Source organism: Antennarius striatus, chromosome 20, assembly GCF_040054535.1.
Source record: "Antennarius striatus isolate MH-2024 chromosome 20, ASM4005453v1, whole genome shotgun sequence".
Classification (NCBI taxonomy): domain Eukaryota; kingdom Metazoa; phylum Chordata; class Actinopteri; order Lophiiformes; family Antennariidae; genus Antennarius; species Antennarius striatus.
In genome coordinates this window covers 4,801,174-4,821,371 of record NC_090795.1, presented here as the reverse complement: position 1 = coordinate 4,821,371, position 20,198 = coordinate 4,801,174, and the positions used below count along the sequence as shown (strand labels likewise).

At 41.1% G+C, this 20,198-nt stretch overlaps 2 protein-coding genes across 6 annotated transcripts in view; both read right to left on the bottom strand.

Moving 5' to 3' along the window:
* The window catches only part of cacnb2a (calcium channel, voltage-dependent, beta 2a), a 49,125-nt gene extending 37,751 nt beyond the window's left edge, over window positions 1-11,374 (bottom strand). For 2 of the 3 annotated variants that reach the window (XM_068343835.1, XM_068343837.1), the window contains exons 1-2: window positions 10,568-11,374; window positions 8,526-8,618 (exon numbers count right to left, since the gene is read on the bottom strand). In XM_068343835.1, the coding sequence (XP_068199936.1) occupies window positions 8,526-8,618; window positions 10,568-10,651 (177 nt within the window). In that variant the 5' untranslated portion in view covers window positions 10,652-11,374. Of the gene's footprint in view, window positions 1-2,313; window positions 2,377-8,525; window positions 8,619-10,567 lie in introns of those variants that run through there. The other variant, XM_068343838.1, reaches the window with a different exon arrangement.
* A 196-nt stretch (window positions 11,375-11,570) lies between these two features.
* Window positions 11,571-19,734, bottom strand: LOC137587646 (zinc transporter ZIP12-like). 3 transcript variants are annotated; one of them, XR_011033952.1, is made up of 14 exons: window positions 19,628-19,734; window positions 18,641-19,161; window positions 17,740-18,051; window positions 17,447-17,654; window positions 16,923-17,086; window positions 16,642-16,813; window positions 16,189-16,361; window positions 15,920-16,075; window positions 15,667-15,747; window positions 14,537-14,609; window positions 14,253-14,411; window positions 13,963-14,150; window positions 12,749-13,750; window positions 11,571-12,293 (listed from the first exon to the last, which is right to left on the bottom strand). XR_011033952.1 is itself a non-coding variant. In XM_068304203.1 (13 exons), the coding sequence occupies exons 2-13, from the start codon at window positions 18,890-18,892 to the stop codon at window positions 13,622-13,624; spliced, it is 2,067 nt and encodes a 688-aa protein (XP_068160304.1). In that variant the 5' UTR covers window positions 18,893-19,161; window positions 19,628-19,734; the 3' UTR covers window positions 12,742-13,621. The 3 variants fall into 3 exon arrangements, 1 of the variants encoding a protein (XP_068160304.1); XM_068304203.1 differs by lacking the exon at window positions 11,571-12,293 and having other exon boundaries at window positions 12,742-13,750; XR_011033953.1 differs by lacking the exons at window positions 11,571-12,293; window positions 12,749-13,750 and having other exon boundaries at window positions 14,010-14,150; window positions 14,253-14,430.
* Between the last annotated feature and the right edge of the window lie 464 nt (window positions 19,735-20,198).

The following is a 20,198-nucleotide window of genomic DNA, read 5'->3' as shown; positions in this document are numbered from 1 at the left end:
GATTGTTATATTAAAGTCAATAATAAACGATTCATTTGCACAAACATATGTTTCCAGTACACTCAGTCATAATGAAGGGTTTGTTTTCATGCAGACACCTGACAAACAGGATTAGATCTCTGGCACAGAGCATTAACAGCTGGTCCTTCTCCGCTCTACCCATGAGTAGAATTAAAGCTCATTCACTTGTTGGTGAATTTTGATGCATGCAACTGCAGCTTGTGTCACACAAATTACAACATTCTGCACATGAGTACTAGCATTTTCCTTCTCTGCAACATCTGGAATAAAGTTAGCCCTGCAGTTCAGGGGCTGGACCCTTCGAAGTCTACATTTCTAGACAGAATACGTCATGATGGGCCCCGCACCTATTGATCCCGTTTCAAGAACTCCATAAGAAGAAAAACAGTCTGTTTGGATGAATTCAGTGAATGCAAAATAACTTCCAACTTTCATAGTATCTATCGTGCAGCCCATGAATTCAGATAACTTCACATGAGAAGGGGCTTATGTCTGGAATCTGCAGGTATGCCTTTATCTTGCACTTAACTGAATAGTTTTAAGATATCTGAAGTCATCAACTTAGTTTTAAGAAGATTAAATACATTTTAAGCCACACAAGACCAAATTATTAATTGATAAATGAAGACATGAGACTTTACTGTCTACATTATTTGGAAATTCTCCAGAATGTATTGAAGTCAGATGACACCAACATCACCTCACATATCATGAATAGTAGCACTTTCCCACTTTTACTTCTATTTTGTGACCATGAATTTTGTAAATGTTTGACTTTAAAATATTTAAAGCAGCTGCTCTGAAACACTAATAAGATTCATCTGTGTGACGGCAGACAGTATAAATAAGTTCAGCCTCACCTTCAGGTTGACTGATGCTCACTGGGATTTTGTGGCTGATGGTTTTGTTTAGTCGGGGGATCTGATTTAATAGTTCAAACCTTCAGGATGATCCAAACCCCAAATTTGGATGAAACTGCTCATATTACAACTTAAGTCATTACTCAGGCTACAAATAAGAATATTTTCTTTATTAAACGTAATAAGAACATAATATGTATCACATTAGAAAAAGATGTAAATCTGCAAAAATTTGGCAATTACGCTATCTAAAGAGTAATTGCTTTTCTCCTATTTGAAAGAAATAAACTTTAATTTATAACTTCATGTTGTACAGTGCTGCACCATGGTGATAAATGTATCATTAAATCTTTGAGCTCTGATTACGCTAGACATTTAAATGTTTTGATCAGTCTGAGCCTGGAGTATGTCTGTTCTTAAAAGATGAAACAAAAAAAAAATTGCAATCATGAAATGAGAGCATTAAAGCAAATATCTCTCTGAAGGGAAGTAGTGTTCTGTGTGTTCTCACTCTGTATTAAGTTTGTGTTAGTGCTGAAGTGTAACATCGCCATCTAGTGGTTGGATCTGGTCAAGGAGGATCATCTTCATCTGCAGTAGATGAGGATCATGTGGATGAGGGAACATCCTGACTGTACGTTATGCATTTCTAAATTGGTGAACAACAATAAGAGAGAATAAAGTGAGGAGAAATCCTTTTTATCCCTATTTAAAGCAAGAAACTCAAAAGAATCCAATCACATCTGATTCACATAATTGATGTCACAACAGACAAGAACAGAAGGTCTCGTTTCTGTCCTGCTTCTGATTCCAAAAAGAAAAAAGGAAAAAACAATCATGAGATAAACCATTAAAACCCATCAAAGCAGACCTGCGTGAATACCACAACTTCAGTTTGCTGTTCAAAACCTGGAAAAAATATGAAATAAAAGATTTATGTTTGGCGGCCAGCACAGAAAACACAGAGCTCTGCATCAACCTGCAAACCAATACATATAGATCACACGTTCCAGTCCAACGGTGAGGTGATGGAGTATTTAAAAGCAGTAAAAACCCACCTAAACCAGAGGCATTCTTAAGGACTTCATTCTCAAGCTATATTTCAGCTAAATACTGCAGTGGTTTTCCAAACAGACCCAGTCAGGGGCCGTGGCATCAACATGGAACATCAGAAGGGAATGCTGGGAGGCAGCCACTGATGGTTCAGTCCGCTACTTCAAGCCACAATGACATTCCAGTAAAAGTTATTCATGTTCTAATCAGACACACACAAATAACGCCTGAATCATTCACACAGTTGAACCCGTCATGAAACAAGTGGAATAAAACACGTTAGTCCATGCATGCTGGTTTCTTCGTCTTCTCCTACTCTCCCTCACACTTTCTCTCTTTCAGCCCTTGTTAGAAATCAGCATCCGAGCCACAAACTCACATATGGAAGCTGTGCTCTCCGGCGATGGCCCAGCCCACAGCACGGCATGAAGGGGACCAGGGCGGGGAGGAGCAGACGGCCGTCTCACACACACCCCGTCAGGCAGCAGCATCCGCTCAGCCCCGGTCCATGCCCGCACAGAGGAGACGGCGTGGACGGAGGAGGTCCTTGATGGAGGAGTGAGCGGCAGGAGCAGAGGACTGACGTCTCCACACCAGCCCCCCACTTCTGTCCACCCACCCCCCTCACGTAAAAGCCCCAAATCCTCAGAAACTCAAAAAAATTGTCAGATCCTTCCAGCTGTTCCTGCTCATCCATCCATTCCAGAATAATGCAGCAGAGAACATGAGCTGACGGTGAGGAGCAGGTCAGAGCTGACTGTTTACCCCACCCCGAAAATCTGTAAGTGCTCAGACAGATCCTCTGAGCTGCCAAATCCTCCGCAGTGCTGCTGTGCTGAGGCAGGGTGGCACACAGGATGGTTCAGCTATTGGTAGATTAACACACCTTCATCATCATCATCACACAAGTTCCTTCTCAGTGTGGGAGAAGGTGGAGCTCCGAGTGTCCTTTACTGACCGCTGTCACTCATTTGCAAATGAATGAAGGACTCCACCTTAATACTCTCCCTCCATTCAGTCTCCTTCAGCTTCATGCATACTTTGTTTCATTACCTCCTCACTCCTTCCTTGCATTTTTCTTTTCCCTGTGTGTGATTTGTACTTATTTTCTGCGTGAGTGCTTCTGCAGACTGCATTGTGTTTTTATGACACACAGTGCAGCAGCACAAGTCCTCCGTCGGTGCAGAGGGAAAGTCGTTCTCCCAGCTCGTTCACGTCAAACTGACGGATGTGAACGCGGAGCCGCCGTGACTGTTTCTCACCCTCATGCACCTCCTCTCCACTCCTGCTATTTCCCGCACCGCGTTCAGGTGATTGAGTCCAGACCAACAGGCTGTGTCACTGCTGTGGTGAAACTGCTGCGTCAGCCAGAAGTACTCGTGTTCTCTCGCTCGTGTTCATTCCAAGAAGGACGTGTGGCGAGCAGGAGCTGCACAGGTAATGTTCACTCACACAGCAGGACGGCGGTCGTGTGTATGAATCTCATCCGGCAACAAAGACAACACGAGCACACAGCATGGGTGATGACCTGAATATCAAAGACTTGACAGTGCCCTGAAATATCTTTCTGGCAGTTCTACCATTAATAAACGCATTATATCGACCTGAGCTGCATCATTCATCGTGAAAAACTGCACAAAATCACAACATGATGATCACATTTTCACCTTTTTCATGGATGATTAAGTCAATGTTACCCAGATCTGATGCTGATGTTCAAGGATCATAAATGCGCCAGCACACGCACGACTCTGGTTTGTAGGGAAAATTACATTTAAAATTAAAATGACATTTTCATTTAGATGTCACACAAACATATCGGACAGCGACAAAGCAAACCTGAATATCTGGAAAACTGTTACAATGGCATAGAAATGCCTCGTGAGCGTTGATAAGTCATGCAGGTACCAGGTTTTGACAATAAGGAAGAATGCATGAAATAAAAATTTCTTCCCTATAGACCTATAGCTCTGTAGAAATCACTACATAATCTTTCTGGCTGTGTATCGAGCATTTTATCTTGTTTGCTTTATCAATACAAACACAGTTTGTTTGTGTTACAAATTAAAACCCCTCTGGTCCCATTTTAATTTCCCCTTCTCTCACACACACACACACACACACAACAAATTCATGATAAGGTTAACGGATCATGGGGTTTTGTTAAACACATACGCAGGATTTAGGCGTCCCTGAGCAGATAGCGTTTCATTTGTTATACAGCTTCGAGGCTCATATTTAGTGGAATTAATATCTATATATCTTCTCCTCTGGACTGACAACCACTCAGCCAAATGTAAATCTGTCAACGCATTTCATCAACGCTGATGCTTCTCAACTTTACTGCCCATAATTTACTGGCTGACAAGCATTTGCTGTGATGGAAGGGTATCATTATGAAAAGAAAGGTTCCTCTCTATCTCCAGCTTGTCTGTCAGAGCCCGAACCCCTCTGGGATGTAATCACCGCTCAGCTGCCCCTAAGGTCGCAAAAGAGACATCAGGAGATCACGTCAACACGCTCGAATGTTTCATGTTTAATTCAGACACATTAAACATGTTTTTTAATTGTCAAAGAAGAAAACAGCCAATAAAAATGTGATGCATCAGAAAACTATCTTCATCTCATAGATTTCTATCACAAACCAGAATACAACGTCATCAAACTTGGAGACATGTGCAAGCATCTGGGAAATGAGATGGAACAAATGAAATGCATCATATCATTACATATAATATAGTGTTCTGAATAACCACACACGGTTTACTTTTCCAGTGCAGTTTCGTCCTGCAAACAAGAGAGCTATTTTCATTTTGTAGACTCAATAAATAAATGATTGCAACAATTACTACACTAATGACTCCTACGAGTAGAACACGAGCACTAATAACTGAACACTTCCTTGTTTTATTCAAACTTATTAAAGAAGCCAATTCCATTCTTATGAATTTAATTGATATCTGATGTAACAGTGTTCTCTTTTCTTTGTCCATTTATTTTTCCCCTCCTTTGTTTCTTAAAAAATCATTTTCTAATAAAAAAAAATATATATATATATATATATATATATATATATATATATATATATATATATTGGTCCTTGATTGTTAATATCACATGTTAAGAAAATGTTTCTTCTGCTTGAATATCGCTTAAAATGCTTGCTTCAATTTATTTCGCCACTAGATGGCAGTCTGGTTTCTATGAAGTGAGTGCAGCAGTTGTCATAGATTAAAATATATTGTAAATAGCTTAAACGCGTCCACCATGGCTGCATTTTCTTGCCAAAAAACACACACAAACTTTCCAGAAATACCTGCCATTGGAAAACTATGACACAAGTGGCTCAGAGTTCAGACAAAGGTCATCAGGATTAATGCTGCACACTTCACCCTTGCATAGTGATGTTATACGTTACACATAAAATCAAGGGTTACCATATCTGATAGGAATAAATAGAAAACTCATTGCGTCATCCCTATTTTATTTGAAGAAGAGAAAAAAATACTAAAGATGATGATGAAAAGAAAAATGCTTTTAATCAGGGTCGGCGTGAGAAGGGGTTTCCTGCCCCAGCCAGACAGTCTTTCATCACAGTCTGTTTGTCTGCAGCTTGAATGTACAGAATTTGGAACTGCAACAATACACAAAGGAAAAGCTGCTGCAGCAGAGACACACTGTTATGTAGACGGAGGTCAAAGAGACAGAGGTGGGAGAAACTGCGCAAAAATATATAATACATAAGTGTGAGAAGCTTTGAAGGCTAATTACGACAGCAGGTTATGCAACAATTTGAGTTTGAACTTAACCTCCTTGTGTTTGTGTCACTGGCAGGTTCTTCAAATTCATTCTACGCCTTGGTAACCACCTTACTTTACCCCCCCCCCCCCCAAGCCAGGATCAAGTGAACCGATGTAGTAAATCCCTGGTGTCTCACATCCAATATGTGAGCTGGAAAGAGTGAACTGACATCCTCAATCAGAGCACACCAGACTCAGCCAATAGAAAAAGAAAAGTGATGAGACATTAGGCTTCAGATGTTTTAAGTTTACAGCAGCCTGACAGAAGATATTTCACCTTCAAACCCTGGATCTTTTTTTAAATTCCACACTTTGGGCACGAGTTTATGAGCTATTTTCCCCCTCGCGTTTCATTCCTATTTGCTCAGAGCTTTGTTTCTCACTCTGTAGAGCACTTTGTTAACTCCGTTTCTAGAGAAGCACTATATAAAGAAAGTTTATTATTATTCAGGGTCATTGGGGGGGTTGGATGTTTCCCAGGATGCATTAGGCTCAAGGCAAACTGTCTAAACACACTGCCAGCCTACTCACATTTACACCTATAGGGAGTTCAGTTTCTAATATGATCAGAAAACACACCAGGGGTGTTTCATCCAGAAAGGGGAAAATGAGTACATCATCTTCCTCACACAGAAGGTGAAAAGGAACACTCAAACATTCTCTGACCAACAGCTACATGAAAACATCAGAACCACACACACATTGTCTCATAGAGTCCAAGAAAGGATGTAACTCTGATCTCAGATAATGCAGACAACACAACTGGCAGCTAGTTCTTTAGCTTTGCTTAAGGATAAAGTTTAGGACAATGGAGAAACTGCTAGTATGAATTTCTTCAAACGGAACAATCCAAGTTATAGGAGTTATAGGACGACCTCTAAATCAATATGTCATAAAATAATAGATTGTTATTTCTTCACTGGTTGCCCGGCATCTCCTTCTGGACAAGAAACAGTTCACAGAACTGCCAGTTTTCACATCCACGTTTTGATTAAACAAACTGTAAACTGCTTACACTGTTGAAGACCACCACTCCACAGGAATAAAACCCAACCATCAGCCTGAAGATGAAGCTTCATGACCTTTTGCTGCTCGTCTTCTCAGCTCCAGTTCCAACACTTGGTAATCCCACGACTGAGCAGTCCGGCCCGGCCCGGACCTCCTGCCCTTCCCAGCCTCCTCCGCCCTCCCGAGGGCATCGGGCCACAACCGCAAGGAACATCTCCCATCCACTCTCTCTCAACCTACTCGCTGTCTGCCCTCTGACCTCCATCTGCAGCAGTGTGAGTAATGCTTCCTTTGAGAAGTGTTTACATGCGGTTACGTGAAAGTCGCTGTTATGATGCCAGGAGCTGTGGCGTATTGATCCGAGGGGCGACCTTCACTAGTTGTTCTTGAGACGCCTACGGGACTGCCGGAACAATGAGGCGCAAAACAACAACTTAGACGAGAGGGTAAACCACAATACACAAAATATTATTTCAAAATCCTCACGGCCTTTTTGAAAAACCACGACAGATTGATGAATAACCAGTGAGATAAGAAAACACAAGTTCTGTTTTATCCCCCCTCTTGTTAGTTTGCCAGTTGAAAAGCAAAAATAATCAGAGCCAGAATGATTGAGCATGAGGGTGAGGGAAATAAGGTCATTCTAAAACAGCTGTTATGATAACACATTTGGAAAAACAGTATTTACATTATTATCCAAACAGAGGAGTTACTGGAACAGCTTCTATTTCTGGGGCCGCTCGTGTGGCAAATATCTCAACAAGGATATTTCTGCAGGCCTCACCGACCTTGAAACTCATTTCTCCTCCACTTTTCCCGCATCCCTCTCTTGTCTCTTACTCACAACGGCCTCAAATTTCTCCAGAATCTGGCGTTATGTTTCTGATCAAACCACTCCCAGCCTGGTATTTATGTGAGATGACTCAGTGGAGGGGAATTCCTCATTATAGGGGGCAGGGGCTATGGGAATGGGCATGACTTCCCCTCGGTGTTGGTAAAAATCAGGACATTTCTCACCAGGCGCCTCCCGTTGAGCTTTAACACTGATGATAGTAGCTCATTCAGAAGTTCTCTGACAGAGCAGACGGCCAGCCAGCAGTCAGCGTCTCGCTCTGATCCGCTCCAGCTCTCTGTCGTTCTACCGCCGCCGTGTCCAAGAAGAGACGATGAGCGCCTCCTCCAAAAAAGGCAGAAACATTTAGGCAAGGGGCGCGCATCCTTAACCCGGCCAATCCCATCCTTTACAGGTCCGCTCAACAAAGACCAGACGCCGTGGATCTGTTTCATAACAGGCTGCTGTGTTGCTGTGAGCATGCAGTTCAGAAGAGAAGTCTCTACTTAACATGCTGTACCCAGCGGTGTTTACAAAAGGCTTTCACTGCAATACACATCTCATACCTGATGGATGATGATGACTCTTACGCCAATTTGCATTTACAGTTATGGATTTACACACACTCTCAAACACACACGCACACACACACACACACACACAAGCGTTACATTCCTGCATGAGACAACTGCCGCCATGAAGTTTAATAACTGTATATTATTATGTAATATATCACTGAATAACAACATGCTAATATATTACACACAGAATGATAAGTAGCTGATCCGATGCAGTCCGATTTTATTTATCATTTAAAGAACCGTGATGCCTTGCAATTTAAAGTGTTGTGGGTTTTTTTTTTTTTTACTTTCAGCGAAAGGGATCCAACGTAACCAACCAAGTATAAAAAAGTTTGTATGTTCCATCAGGTGAATTGTTTTGCATCTTTACCTGGCGAACAAGACTGTTGGTTGTGGTGTCGGAGGAGGTGCTGCCGTCTGAACCTTTGAATCGACCTTTTCGTCGAGCTCCTTTGCCGTGAGACTACAGAGAGTAAGAAGGGACAGAGTTAGGTTGTAAAACACTAAACGTCTGATGTAGAATGAACGCGATTTATTCCTATCTGACATTAAGAACAACAAAATGAATATAATGCTGATAGAATCCATGCAATTAAGATTGTTTTAGTCTTTAATAGGCAATCACGTCTGAATTAAAACAACTGCAGACAGGATGTGTGTTTCTGTGACTTCCTGTGTTGACTCCCTGGTCAGTGTACAGGGTATTTCTTTTTAACTCTGTCCTTCTGTTCAACCACTTTCAAGGCAAGGTCATCATGAAGAAGCATAATCACCTGTTATCAGCTAAACCGTTGATCTTGTGATGGATTATACTGCTTCAATATTGGTGGTGCTCTTGTAAAATGTAAAAAAACAACAACATAAAAAATTCTTAAATGTTGACGTTTTACAAAAACCTTCAACCCAGATGCGCAGAATATCTGTTGGGATTCACATGACTTGATGGTAATCTTAACATTTGGACCTCAAAACTGAATCATTTTGTTAGTTTTGTGCCAAATTTGAAAACAGCCCGACAACGCATTCCTGAAATATAGCGTTCACGAAACTGGGACGTAAAGACGGTGGATTAAAAGCAGACAAATTCAATTTCTCTGCATTCTTATACTCATTCTGATCTTGTCACTGACACATATCCACATTTAACTAAAGCTAGAGCAGAAACAAAAAAACGAAAGCAAAAACCTAGAGGATTTTTTTCTTTTAAATGACATTGATGAGGAAAGCTAAAATGAAAATAAAATAGGTATAGAAAATAATCTTCGAGAAAGGTCACACGAAGAAAACATTGATTACACACTATTAATAAATAATTATTATAAATAACATATTGTATACCAATCGGCAGATATAGATCAGTGCTTTTACTGTTTTAACACAGAAAAAAGTTGAACCTGTCCTTTACGTGTTGACACACAGCCTGATTGTTCAACTAGCAAAGTACAGGGTTTCACTCTAAGTGTAATATTATGACAGCTATTATAAAAATGAAGATAATTATGTGGGTGGTCTCAAATATCTGAGCTGATACGGTCTGTGGCTGGAAGAGTAATGCACTTAGCTCAAGTGTCCATGCAGCATGCGTTGCTAGTGGCAACAGAAAAACAGAAAATGATGTCAAATCTGCATTATACTCCAGCCTGGCCCCTGGGGACACACTAATGGTGCACATGTCAGGGAGAACACTGGAGCTGCCCAGAGACAGCCTGAAGAACAGGGTGAGGCTGAATTAACTCCACCAAGCAAAAAAAAAAATACAAGCAATATTTTGCACACATGCACTTTGTAATGTTTGTGAATTGTAATATTTTATCTGAGGCTTATCTGGCACAAAATGTCAATATATTTTTACCCTTTTGAACTCATTTACTGCTTATTTGCACTTGAAAGGGTGCTTTTAGACAGTTATTCCAAACATCCCATCACTTATTTAAATAGGGCTATGATTTAAACATGGCATTTTTTAAAATTAGCCATTTTAGTCCGCAAGAATGTTTATATGACACTTTGAGGAGAAAGTCTAAACGATACATCATGAGAATAAAATTTTAATTTCAACCAAGAACTTTCAATTTAAATTGTTTCACGTGGAACGAGAAATATTTTGACCACATATGATACAATAAATAGTGAGTAGTGGTGAGATTATACATTACACACCAGCCACAGAAACACTTACTTCAGCACAGGTAACAGCCTCGGAGACATTTTTGACGAAAACTACCAAAGATCCACAAACCGGCACGCACAAGTCTCTATGTCCTCGTTTTACGCAACCGAAACTTACTTTACGGCAAAACAACTTCAGCCAATCAGCGTGAGGCAAAAGTCAGGTGAAGCAGGTACGGAAGGATAACTGGTGAACTTTATTAAATGTTCTATATAAGGTGATTACATTTAAATTAAACGCACCTGTAACATCGGTTGCTCCAGTGGATCCATGCGCTTTACCAGAGGTGTTGCTGCTCTTCTTTTAGGAGTATTATTCACGACCATCACAACATTTGATAGACATCACATAATCACAAAGAGCGGCAGGGACAGATGCGTCAGCTGCGTCCACCAGAGCTGACGGTCATCTTGAACCGGTTGCGGGAAGCAAGCAGGCACCGCCAATCTTTAAGTTTGAGACGGGAAAGCGACAAGGAGGAGCTTGAAGGGAAGAGGGTTGCAGCGGCTCTCCGTCTTAATCAGATGTAGATGATTTGAATTCTCTGATCTTATAGCCCCCGGAATAGCATTGCCTCCTGCCCACACTGGCTGTGCGCTCTGCTGCGCCCTGCGCGCACTCATCCAACGCCAACACTTGTGTCTTCCCACAACGCACCGGGACAAAGATGTACAACAACTTTTTTTTTTTTTTTTTTTAAAAAGGAAATCCGTCTGTAAATAAGTTTTAATATCTCGATTTTGTGGTGGGAATTCAAATAGACTCCGTATTAAAAAATGAAACCAATCGCTTTTGTTGTGGAGGGAATGTGTTGTGGCTGCTGCCAAATCATTATCTGTGACTGATTGGAGACATTGAGCTCAAATGAAAGCAGATGATTGGGCATAAAAACATTCTGGATTTAATAAGAAGTAAAATGAACTAGAAACCTCCACTAAATCCACTAATAAAAGGGACACACATAATAACATAATAACATTCTTTATGCCAAATTAAGAATACCACCTAAATACTTGACTCTGGAAACATTTGGAATCACATTCTTATAGTCATGAATCTATGAGTGAAGGAAAAATTATAAATTTACATAATGATCCAGATCTATTTTTCATCTACATTTACTGCACATGAACAACTCCTTGAGATGTCTTGTGGAAGAACAAAGATGGATGATCTCTCACATGCATGATCTCCAACTCCAGTAGGAAAAACACATTTTTAAAATTATGATCATCATTTCTTCTATCATGTGCATCATGACATCTCATTGAGTTTTTCCCAACTTTATTTTGTTCCTGTACTTTTTAAAAGTTGCTGCATATACTTGTGATGTAGATCCTTTACATGTGTCGATCAAATAGTGCAGCTATAAACAGTCATATGTAGAATCACCTGTTGTTGTATCCAATCAAAATGAGGCTATTCTGCAGATGAAGTGAAGCTTTTCCTGCTCAGTCCAGGTTTTAAGGGCAGGCAGCTCAAAGCTTTTGTTTTTCGTCATTGCCCTCTAGTGAGTTTGTGTGCTACTACATTCCAAAAGACCACCCCACAAATGTCCACAACAAAACCAGGTCTCTTTACAGTTATTACGTCTAAGCTTGTGAACACAGCTGCATCATTTTGTCTGTGCATTGAGATCTTAGCTAAGTAGGGGTTTAGGATTTTTTTTATTTTGGAACTCCGTGATTTACAGACTAATAACAAGCCTCATTTACACCTACCAAACCATAAAAACGAAGGATTGCCGGTGTAATAACATTTCTTTCAGCTGCATCCTTTGAAATCAAAAGGGAAAACACTTTTATATTTCCTCTTTTATCCCCTTCTCATGACTTTTCCCCTTGTTTCTTTGTGTTCCACTGCCCTGGTGACCCCGGAGCAGATTTCTCCTTCTGAAGAACAAGCGAGGACGCTCAGTGTTCACACCAACATGGCAAAGATAACAAGCTCTTCCTTCCTCCGTTTGCCCTGAAAAAGACACACGTATTCCAAAAATGTTCTCTTTGTTTCAAAAGAGCAGATTTACTCACAAACCAATAAGCTAAACTTTCCTGGAAATGCCAACGGGACTGGCATTTCTGTAAAAACAGCAAAAACGCTAGAATCAGAGAAAATGCAGTGGACTTCCTGCTATTGTTTGAGCATCGCTTGGGAAGTGACAGTCAGCTTTTCTGACGTGGTAGCCGAACACTCTCATGACTGTCAATATAACTGACTTTGCACTTCTATCATGACCGTAGAAAGGTAAATTAACATGCAACTAACTCCTAACTCAGGTAATTGCATAAAAAAGAATTTAATCTCTCAGTATTACCAATGCAATTCATTACTTATTAATAATTATTTTAATTAATTGTTAATTGTTGCAATAATTGAACTTAGTGCAATAATATATTCATCATATTCCCTACTTTTCCACCCACTTTTGCTGGACACCTCCAGCCAGTCAGGAGAGTGTGTTTGCTGTGTGGGCCAGATTGTGCTGGGGTTTCTGTCTTGTACACCGAGCGTTAGTCATCAAGAGAGCAAGTAGCTCAGGTGGGTGGAATCAACCTCATATCGGATCACAGCAAGGCTTCGAAACAAAGAACAATACCGCTGAGATGAGAATGTGAAAAGGAGCAACGTTACTCTGACAGAGATTTAGAAATGAATGTATTTCTGAGCAGCTTTTTCCCAACAAAGAGGTATTCCTCTCTTTAACCCAAATATGGGATTTTATTATTAATGCACTTTGAATAGGAAATCTGTTTAAAATGCCTCATTTGTTAGTCCTCCGGTTCATTGAAGGGTATTTGGAAATAGTTTATTTAGAAGTAACTGCTTTGCAGAGCACTACATTTTCTTACATGACTGAATTGCACTCATTCCTCTTTGTTTAAATACACTGACATAAATTACTGCACAAACCGAAACAAATAGATTTGCAATTTTTTTTATGTATTTCTGTTAAGAAAGTACCTCAAAATCAAAAGTTGTGACTATATGAGGCAGCATTTATATCTCACAAAACGACAGATATGTACAATAGTACCCGATGCTTCCAAATAAGGCCACAAGAGTTTAGTGTCCATAAAAAGTTGCCAGTGATACCTCTCATACAAAAATAAATCATTGTATAAAAAGAGAGGATTCATAGGGCTAAACCATTTGCCTTGATAAAACATCCTGTTCGCAAGTTGATTGGGTTAAAAGTGATAAATGGGGAATGATGTTTTGTTAAAAAAGCAGTAAAAAACAAGTCATCCTTGTGTCGGCATAAACCCGTGTGCAGAAATACGTCATTCAGACTGCATTTAGAATTTGAGTTCATGTTCAAAGAGTGCCAGCAGCAGGAGACAGGCCCAACCCATCAACAGGCCGAGGTTCTGCATTAAAAACATGAGACACGGTCTGTCGCTCTTCACTCTGTTCATCTCTGGAAGCTAAAAACAGAAAGAAGAAAGTTATTTTTAGCTTTGAAAGAGATATCAGTAAGAAATGTGTTTTTCTGCACTAAAACCAGAGATGTGGCAGCCTGTGTCTTACAACATGTACTGTAGTACTATTTCACTATTACCTGATTTATTAAAATCATTCCTTTCCAAACACATTTCTAGAAAATTGGCATTAAGTGACATAAAGCATCTTCACTTACCATTTCCACCAGCGACAAATAGAGGAAAATCCCAGCAGTGACAGCAAAGATCCACTGCTGCACCTCAGTGTCTGAGGAAACAAACAATCCGATGTAGAGGCCCATGAAGGCCGTCAGAGCACTGAGGAAGTTCATCAACACGGCGGTCCTCACCGGGAGACCAGAGCTAAGCAACACTGCAAAGTCACCTTTTAGACAGAAAGCAGGAAAGATGTCAAACAGAATGTGGTCTGGCCTCAGCCAAGAAAAACAACAGAAGCGTTGCTGAAGTGAGGATCGTGACCGCTCACCCATCTCGTGCGGGATCTCGTGACACAGGATGGCCACGGTGGTCGCCATGCCAGTCTCGGACGAAGAGGAGAAGGCCGCTCCGACAACCAAGCCGTCGGCGAAATTATGAAGGCTGTCTCCCACAATTATCATCACAGCCAGCAGGGGAACCCCTTGCCCTGGGAACATAAAGGGAGCCTGTGTCGTCATGGGGACAATTAATCTGTTATTCCAGGCAACTAGTTACACGGGACATCACGTTCACATGTGTTTTGGAGCCCATGTTGATGTTAATGGAGCTTACTCTGGTGCGATGGCGTCCTTGCGTGTGGGATTTCAGGAGATACCTCTGTACTTTCCGAATCATCCACTGGACCCTGTAAAATACAAAGAAACAGCACTTTTGTATCTAACTTAACAAAGAATAGTCAAATAAAGACAACCGAAAGGGAGTTTCTGTAAAATATGTCCTATAGTTCTACTACAGTTCAATGTTCTACTTTTGAAGTACTTATTGAACGTTACACGATTCAACAAAAGCATGAAGTGCATTCTGAATGATTCAATGCTTCTCATTCTCCAACATCCTACATACCCTGTCCTCTACTCCCTCCCACACTGCTCCTCATCGCTCTTACATAAGAGCAACACAAGACATTGTTTTAATGGCAGTCAGAATTAAATGTATTGTACAGTATTTGTGCTAATGTGTGTTCATTTTTTTCACTTTGTGAAGACCAATGTCACTTCTTTAACTTTAGCTTAAATTAATTTATTGCTGGACAACAGATGAATCAGTTCTGATAGGCCAGCAGTGAAAGACAGGCTTCAGATGAGTCTTACCAAGTTGATGGTGTTTGTGGAGATATTGTTTCTATAACATCTTGAATATAGCAGTACCTTGATATTCAAGCTACTCAACTTATGAGGTTTTTTTTAGATAAGCCATCACTCTATCCGTGTTTTTGTTCAAGATACGAGCAAAAATTCGAGATGTGACCCATGTTTTGGACATTATCGCTAGTAACGACCGGATCTCGTTCTTTCCCACATGTTGGCGGATGGATACAACATCAGCTGAGACCACATCTCGTCATTGGCGAAGTAAAGACGTAGCCTGTGTGTGCTTTTGCCTTTCTTTGCATACTACCTGAAATATGAATTATAATATACAAAATTATTTCTTTCAAATCATTGGTAGTGTTGAAATTTCAAATGAACACTGCGCTCAGCAGTTAAAATGTCACAATGTTTTCTTTTGTTGTTTTGTTTTTACTGTCCGTGTTCCAGGAATGACCTTGCAATGTCACCCGCCGTGTCATAACAGCTAATGATGGGAACTGAATTACGGGAAATCCCAAAGCTGATTATGGGAATGAGGTTAACGTTGAATAAATAAGAAAAAAAAATAGTCTGGGTGGTGATCAGACTGACCAGTTGTATGGTAGAGATGGACTTGCCCCTCTGAGTCCGACCGTTGCATCTGAGCTCCAAGGGAAGGTCACCAGAATGACCCTGCAGACAAAAGGAAAGCAGTCAGCTCTGACGAAGTTCAGACTTGGCACAGATTTGCTTGTTCATGAAAACTCCTAAAGGTCAACATCTGGCTGGATAAAGAAAATCAACTCAGCTCCTATTTTTGACATTTTTTGTGCCATCAGTAAATGTCAGGGAAAAAAACTCTTACATGGCCATGAGAAGGAACCAAAAAGGAAAAGATCCTCTCAATAAGGAAAAAGCTGTAGATCCCTGCAATCATCCCCAGAATTTTCCAAAGATATTCCTTTCCTTCTGTATAGTGTTCCACATCGTGATCATGGGAATCATCATGGAGGCCAAGGATCTCCAAAGAAGTCAAAGGGGTGTTAGGCATTTATTCAACATTGTGCACACAGTATCTTCAGCACTGCACCATCACAGATAAAGAGGATGGGGTAGTGTCTTTCTATCCTATACCTGTGGTATGAGGTGTAGGAGTGCATCTCCTGAGAGGGTCCCCACTGCCAAGCCCACAAACAGCTGCAGGATGAGAGTGTAGACTTCCTGGCAGGAAGTGAAGAAGATGAGGCAGATACCGAGCATGGAGCCCAGCGTGATGAGCAGGACAGCGGCTGTGCTGTAGCCATACTCTGGAGCAGGAGAGTATTTCAACTTTAGACACTTCTTACTGCATAAATATCAGTGATACAAAAGCACATCTTGCCTTGACATCAGCAAACAATGGACCCAAATTAAAAGAAAGACCAGGACTTTATTGGACTGGTATTTGATTCTCTCTACAAGAATTATGGTCAAATCTATCAGTTCCCTTTTTAATCTTGACTTGCTTAATAGTGACCTGAATTAAAAAACAACTTGCAGTAGGATACCGTAGGCTGTATGGAAGAACCATGGGGTGAAAAGTCTTACTCTCGACAGCAGTGGGCAGAGATCGTCTCCTGTTTTGTTCTGCAGATTCACAGGCATTGCCTAGCAACTGCTGAATGATGGCCGGGCAAATTTGACTGAAGTGCTTCTTGGAAATTGGCAAATGAGGATTCAGAGCAAAAATATCCACCAGCTGATTGGCTGAAAAACATACCTGAATAGATTCAAAGCAAATGACAAATTTGGGGATGAGGAGTATGCTGTCTAAACAAGCCACAGTACAGGATAGTCTCTTTTTAATCAAGCGTTTGCCTCAGCCTCACCTCTGCCCAGTCTCGGGTTAGTTCTCCATTTTCATGGCTGCAGCCACCCAGTTGATGTCCAACAGCTTCCTTTGAACTCTTTGCGATGCTCCGCCTCTTCCTGTTGTGACTGTGTGTCACCGCTTCGTGTCCGACTCCCAGCTGATGAAGCAACTCCTCCAAGTCTAAGCAAAGGAAATTGGGTTGTGTTCAAGAAGCAGCCTAGAATTGACCTCTTTTTCATGTAAAAGACAATTTTATTTTTAGATACTTGAAAAAGTGTCAGGTACAGATATTGAAACTCACTCTTTAAAAGCTAAGATACTAAATGGATAACAAAATATGACATCACATTCCTTTGGTTCAGTAAAAATTATTTTATATAATGAGAAAATGACACACTCATCAATGACGTACTTTATTAAGTGCTGAGACCAGAATGGAGGTAAAAGACAGTCAATGTTAGATTTAAGTTGTCAGTTATTAGAGAAAAATGTCTTTGTGTTGAAATGTGTTTAATGGGCCAGCTTTGCTTCTGAACTTACCCACTATCTGCAGGTCACTTGTGCAATTTAGAGCTTGGAAGATATAGTTGGTGAAGAAAGCAGGAGAAGGGAGGTTCCTCACTTGGAAACAGCTTCTCTGTAGAATATGGCTGATGATGGCTGCAGCCAGTCTTGGTACAGAAGACAAATCAGCACCTGTATTTTCTTGCGCATTAACATCTTCAAGTAGACCAGAGGCATCAATACACTATGGGATGGAAATTAAAAAGGTCACCTTTTGATCCTCAGATACTGAGATATGATAAATCTCTCTGATAATAAAAATCCCTTACTTGCAAATCAGATGAGGTGCCTTGGTGGTCGTGCTTGTTGATGAGCCGCAAAATACTTTCTGTTTCGCTGGATGATAAGAAGTTACCATCCTCGTCTGGGTGCAGATTGGTCAGGGCCAAAAGGTAGAACTGGTAGTTCTCAAATGGAGAGGAAGAATTGAAAGAAAGAGAGGTCATATTGGACCTGCAAAGGTTTTTCAAGTTGATGATGTAGTAAAGCAGAGCAGTGGAGATTCGCTGGTACGATTCGGTTGTGACGTAAACTTTCCCATCATCCTCTAGCACTGACAGAGCTATTTCTGGCGTCAGACACTGCAAGACAAACAGGGGTGGGAAGAGATGACAGGTATTTTAGGTGAAGTTGAAGGACGGAACATTGAAAAAGACCAAACTAATAGAGTGTTGACCCGGAATTTACACACCAGTTTAATGAAAGGCTGATTGGATTCACTCCACTCTTTTTCCTAGCAGTTGTGTTTGCACACACACACACACACACACACACACACACACACACACACACACACACACACACGCACACACACACTAAGATGCTGTCTCCATTAAGGTATGCTGCTCTCCACATTTTTAAAACCTCCCTTTCTACTCTGGGAACATAAAATCATCAACTCAGCTGCATAAATATGTTGAATACCTCTAAATCTAAATGGAGGTTATTGTGTCAAACTAACGGACGTCTAATACACCCACTCAGCGTGAATGCCCCATAGAAGCTAAGGACCTAAGCCTTCGCATTTACTCGCATTCCAGCCACAACAAGTACCCTTCTCCAACAAGCAGACAGGAATGGATGAATTCTTAAGCCATCATTAGCATGTTATGAATGTGAAAGGTTCTCATGTACTCAGGCAGTGACATGTCTGTTGGGTATAGGCCTTACCTTGTCACAAACTTCCTGAGATGTGCCAGTTTGTTCTGCACAGTGCACCAAATGGAGTAACTTGGCGATCAGGATACTGATGTGGTTCTTCTGGAGCCGTGGCTCGTCATTCAAACCCAGGGGCAAATCTAAGGCCCCGAGAGCCTCTCGCAGGTGCCGCTGCTCCTGCCCTTTCACCTCCTGTATCCTCCCCAGCAGACAAAGAGGCAACAGCAGCAGCAGCAAAGTCGGAGTCCTTCTCCCGAGGTGCATCTTCCTATCGAGGCGGTCCGACTCCCTCAGGTCTTGCCGAGGAAATGATGCGTAGAAAACAAAAACAAAGTGAGAGAGAATTCGGACTCAAGGTGGGCAAGAAGAGAAAACACTTCAAAGAAAGAAGAGCTGTGGGAGGCGTTAGAAGAAAGAATGCCTGATTCGGTGGAGGACAGGAGGGCAAACCCTCAGCTGAACCAGAACTTGCAGTGCCAAATGGCCGGTCAAAACCTGGGCCCCTCAGTCCAGAACAAAAGGATTAGTGCATGCTAGTGAGGGAGCACAGGGGCAGGGAGAAGGGGGCAAGAAGGGGGAGACGGTGTAGAAAATAATTAGTATTGAGGAATACCATGAACTGGTGAAAAGCTACAATTCACACAAAGCCGTGTTTCATTTTTTTAATGTGGGTCTCAGACGGAAATCCTCATCTAAAAGTAACCCTCCTCAAATGTAGTTTAAAAGAGAAAGCAATTTGTAAAGGTGTGAATATTATCATAAGGGTGTAAATAACTTTCTATATGCTTCTACGAGCATCCAAATCCAACTTACATAAGTGTACTGGAGATGTTCAAAAGGTTTTCTTATTCTCTATGTTGTCTTAGTCATCATATATCAAACAAACATAGAGTACAAAACATGGCGAGCTTTCTCTCAATACTTGTCAACACACTCCCACACGACAGGCTGCAGGTCAAATGAACTCAGCAATATGAGGACTAAAGCTGGCGGTCATACCTGAGGTAAAACAGATGAAAAAAAAACTTGCTGTTCTCCCTTCTGTTTCTCCCAACTCCTTTTAAATAGGTTTGTTTTCCTCCTCCTGATGGATAAACAGAAAATCCAGTTCTTGTTTGGGGTGAATTCTTGGGCATTGGTGCCGGTAAAGCCTTCTTATAAGGAGTAAGAGTTGATTAAGCTCTGGAGGATTAGCGATGAGAGACGTAGAGGTCTGTGGTTACCATGGGGACCGCTGACTGATGGAAGTGGCCGATCACTGGCATAACTGAACGTCTGATACCTGGCAGGGTAGTATTTAAGTCAACTTTAATTATTTATAACTTTACACCTAAAATAACATATTACTTGTATATTTTTTGAAACAACCTTTCACACACAGCCAACATTTAATTATCATATTCTCCTTCCTTGATCACTATGAGTGATCAAGGGAGTCTTATCAATTATTGCAGTTGGCAAAGTGACTTAAAATTCCAGACTTTTTTTGTCGCAGGGCAGGAAGCTGTTATTTGTGTCTCATTGAGATCATCCGGCAGCACTGATAATGTAAAAATAATTCATTGTAATT

What these genes read in the sequence shown, in the direction of transcription:
- LOC137587646 (XM_068304203.1), bottom strand. Translation starts at nt 18,892, where the DNA reads ATGCACCTCGGGAGAAGGACTCCGACTTTGCTGCTGCTGCTGTTGCCT. An exon ending in GCACCTCATCTGATTTGCAA is followed by an intron (nt 17,655 to 17,739) that starts GTAAGGGATTTT and finishes TCCATCCCATAG; the next exon opens with TGTATTGATGCCTCTGGTCT. An exon ending in TCTGCCCACTGCTGTCGAGA is followed by an intron (nt 16,362 to 16,641) that starts GTAAGACTTTTC and finishes CTCCTGCTCCAG; the next exon opens with AGTATGGCTACAGCACAGCC.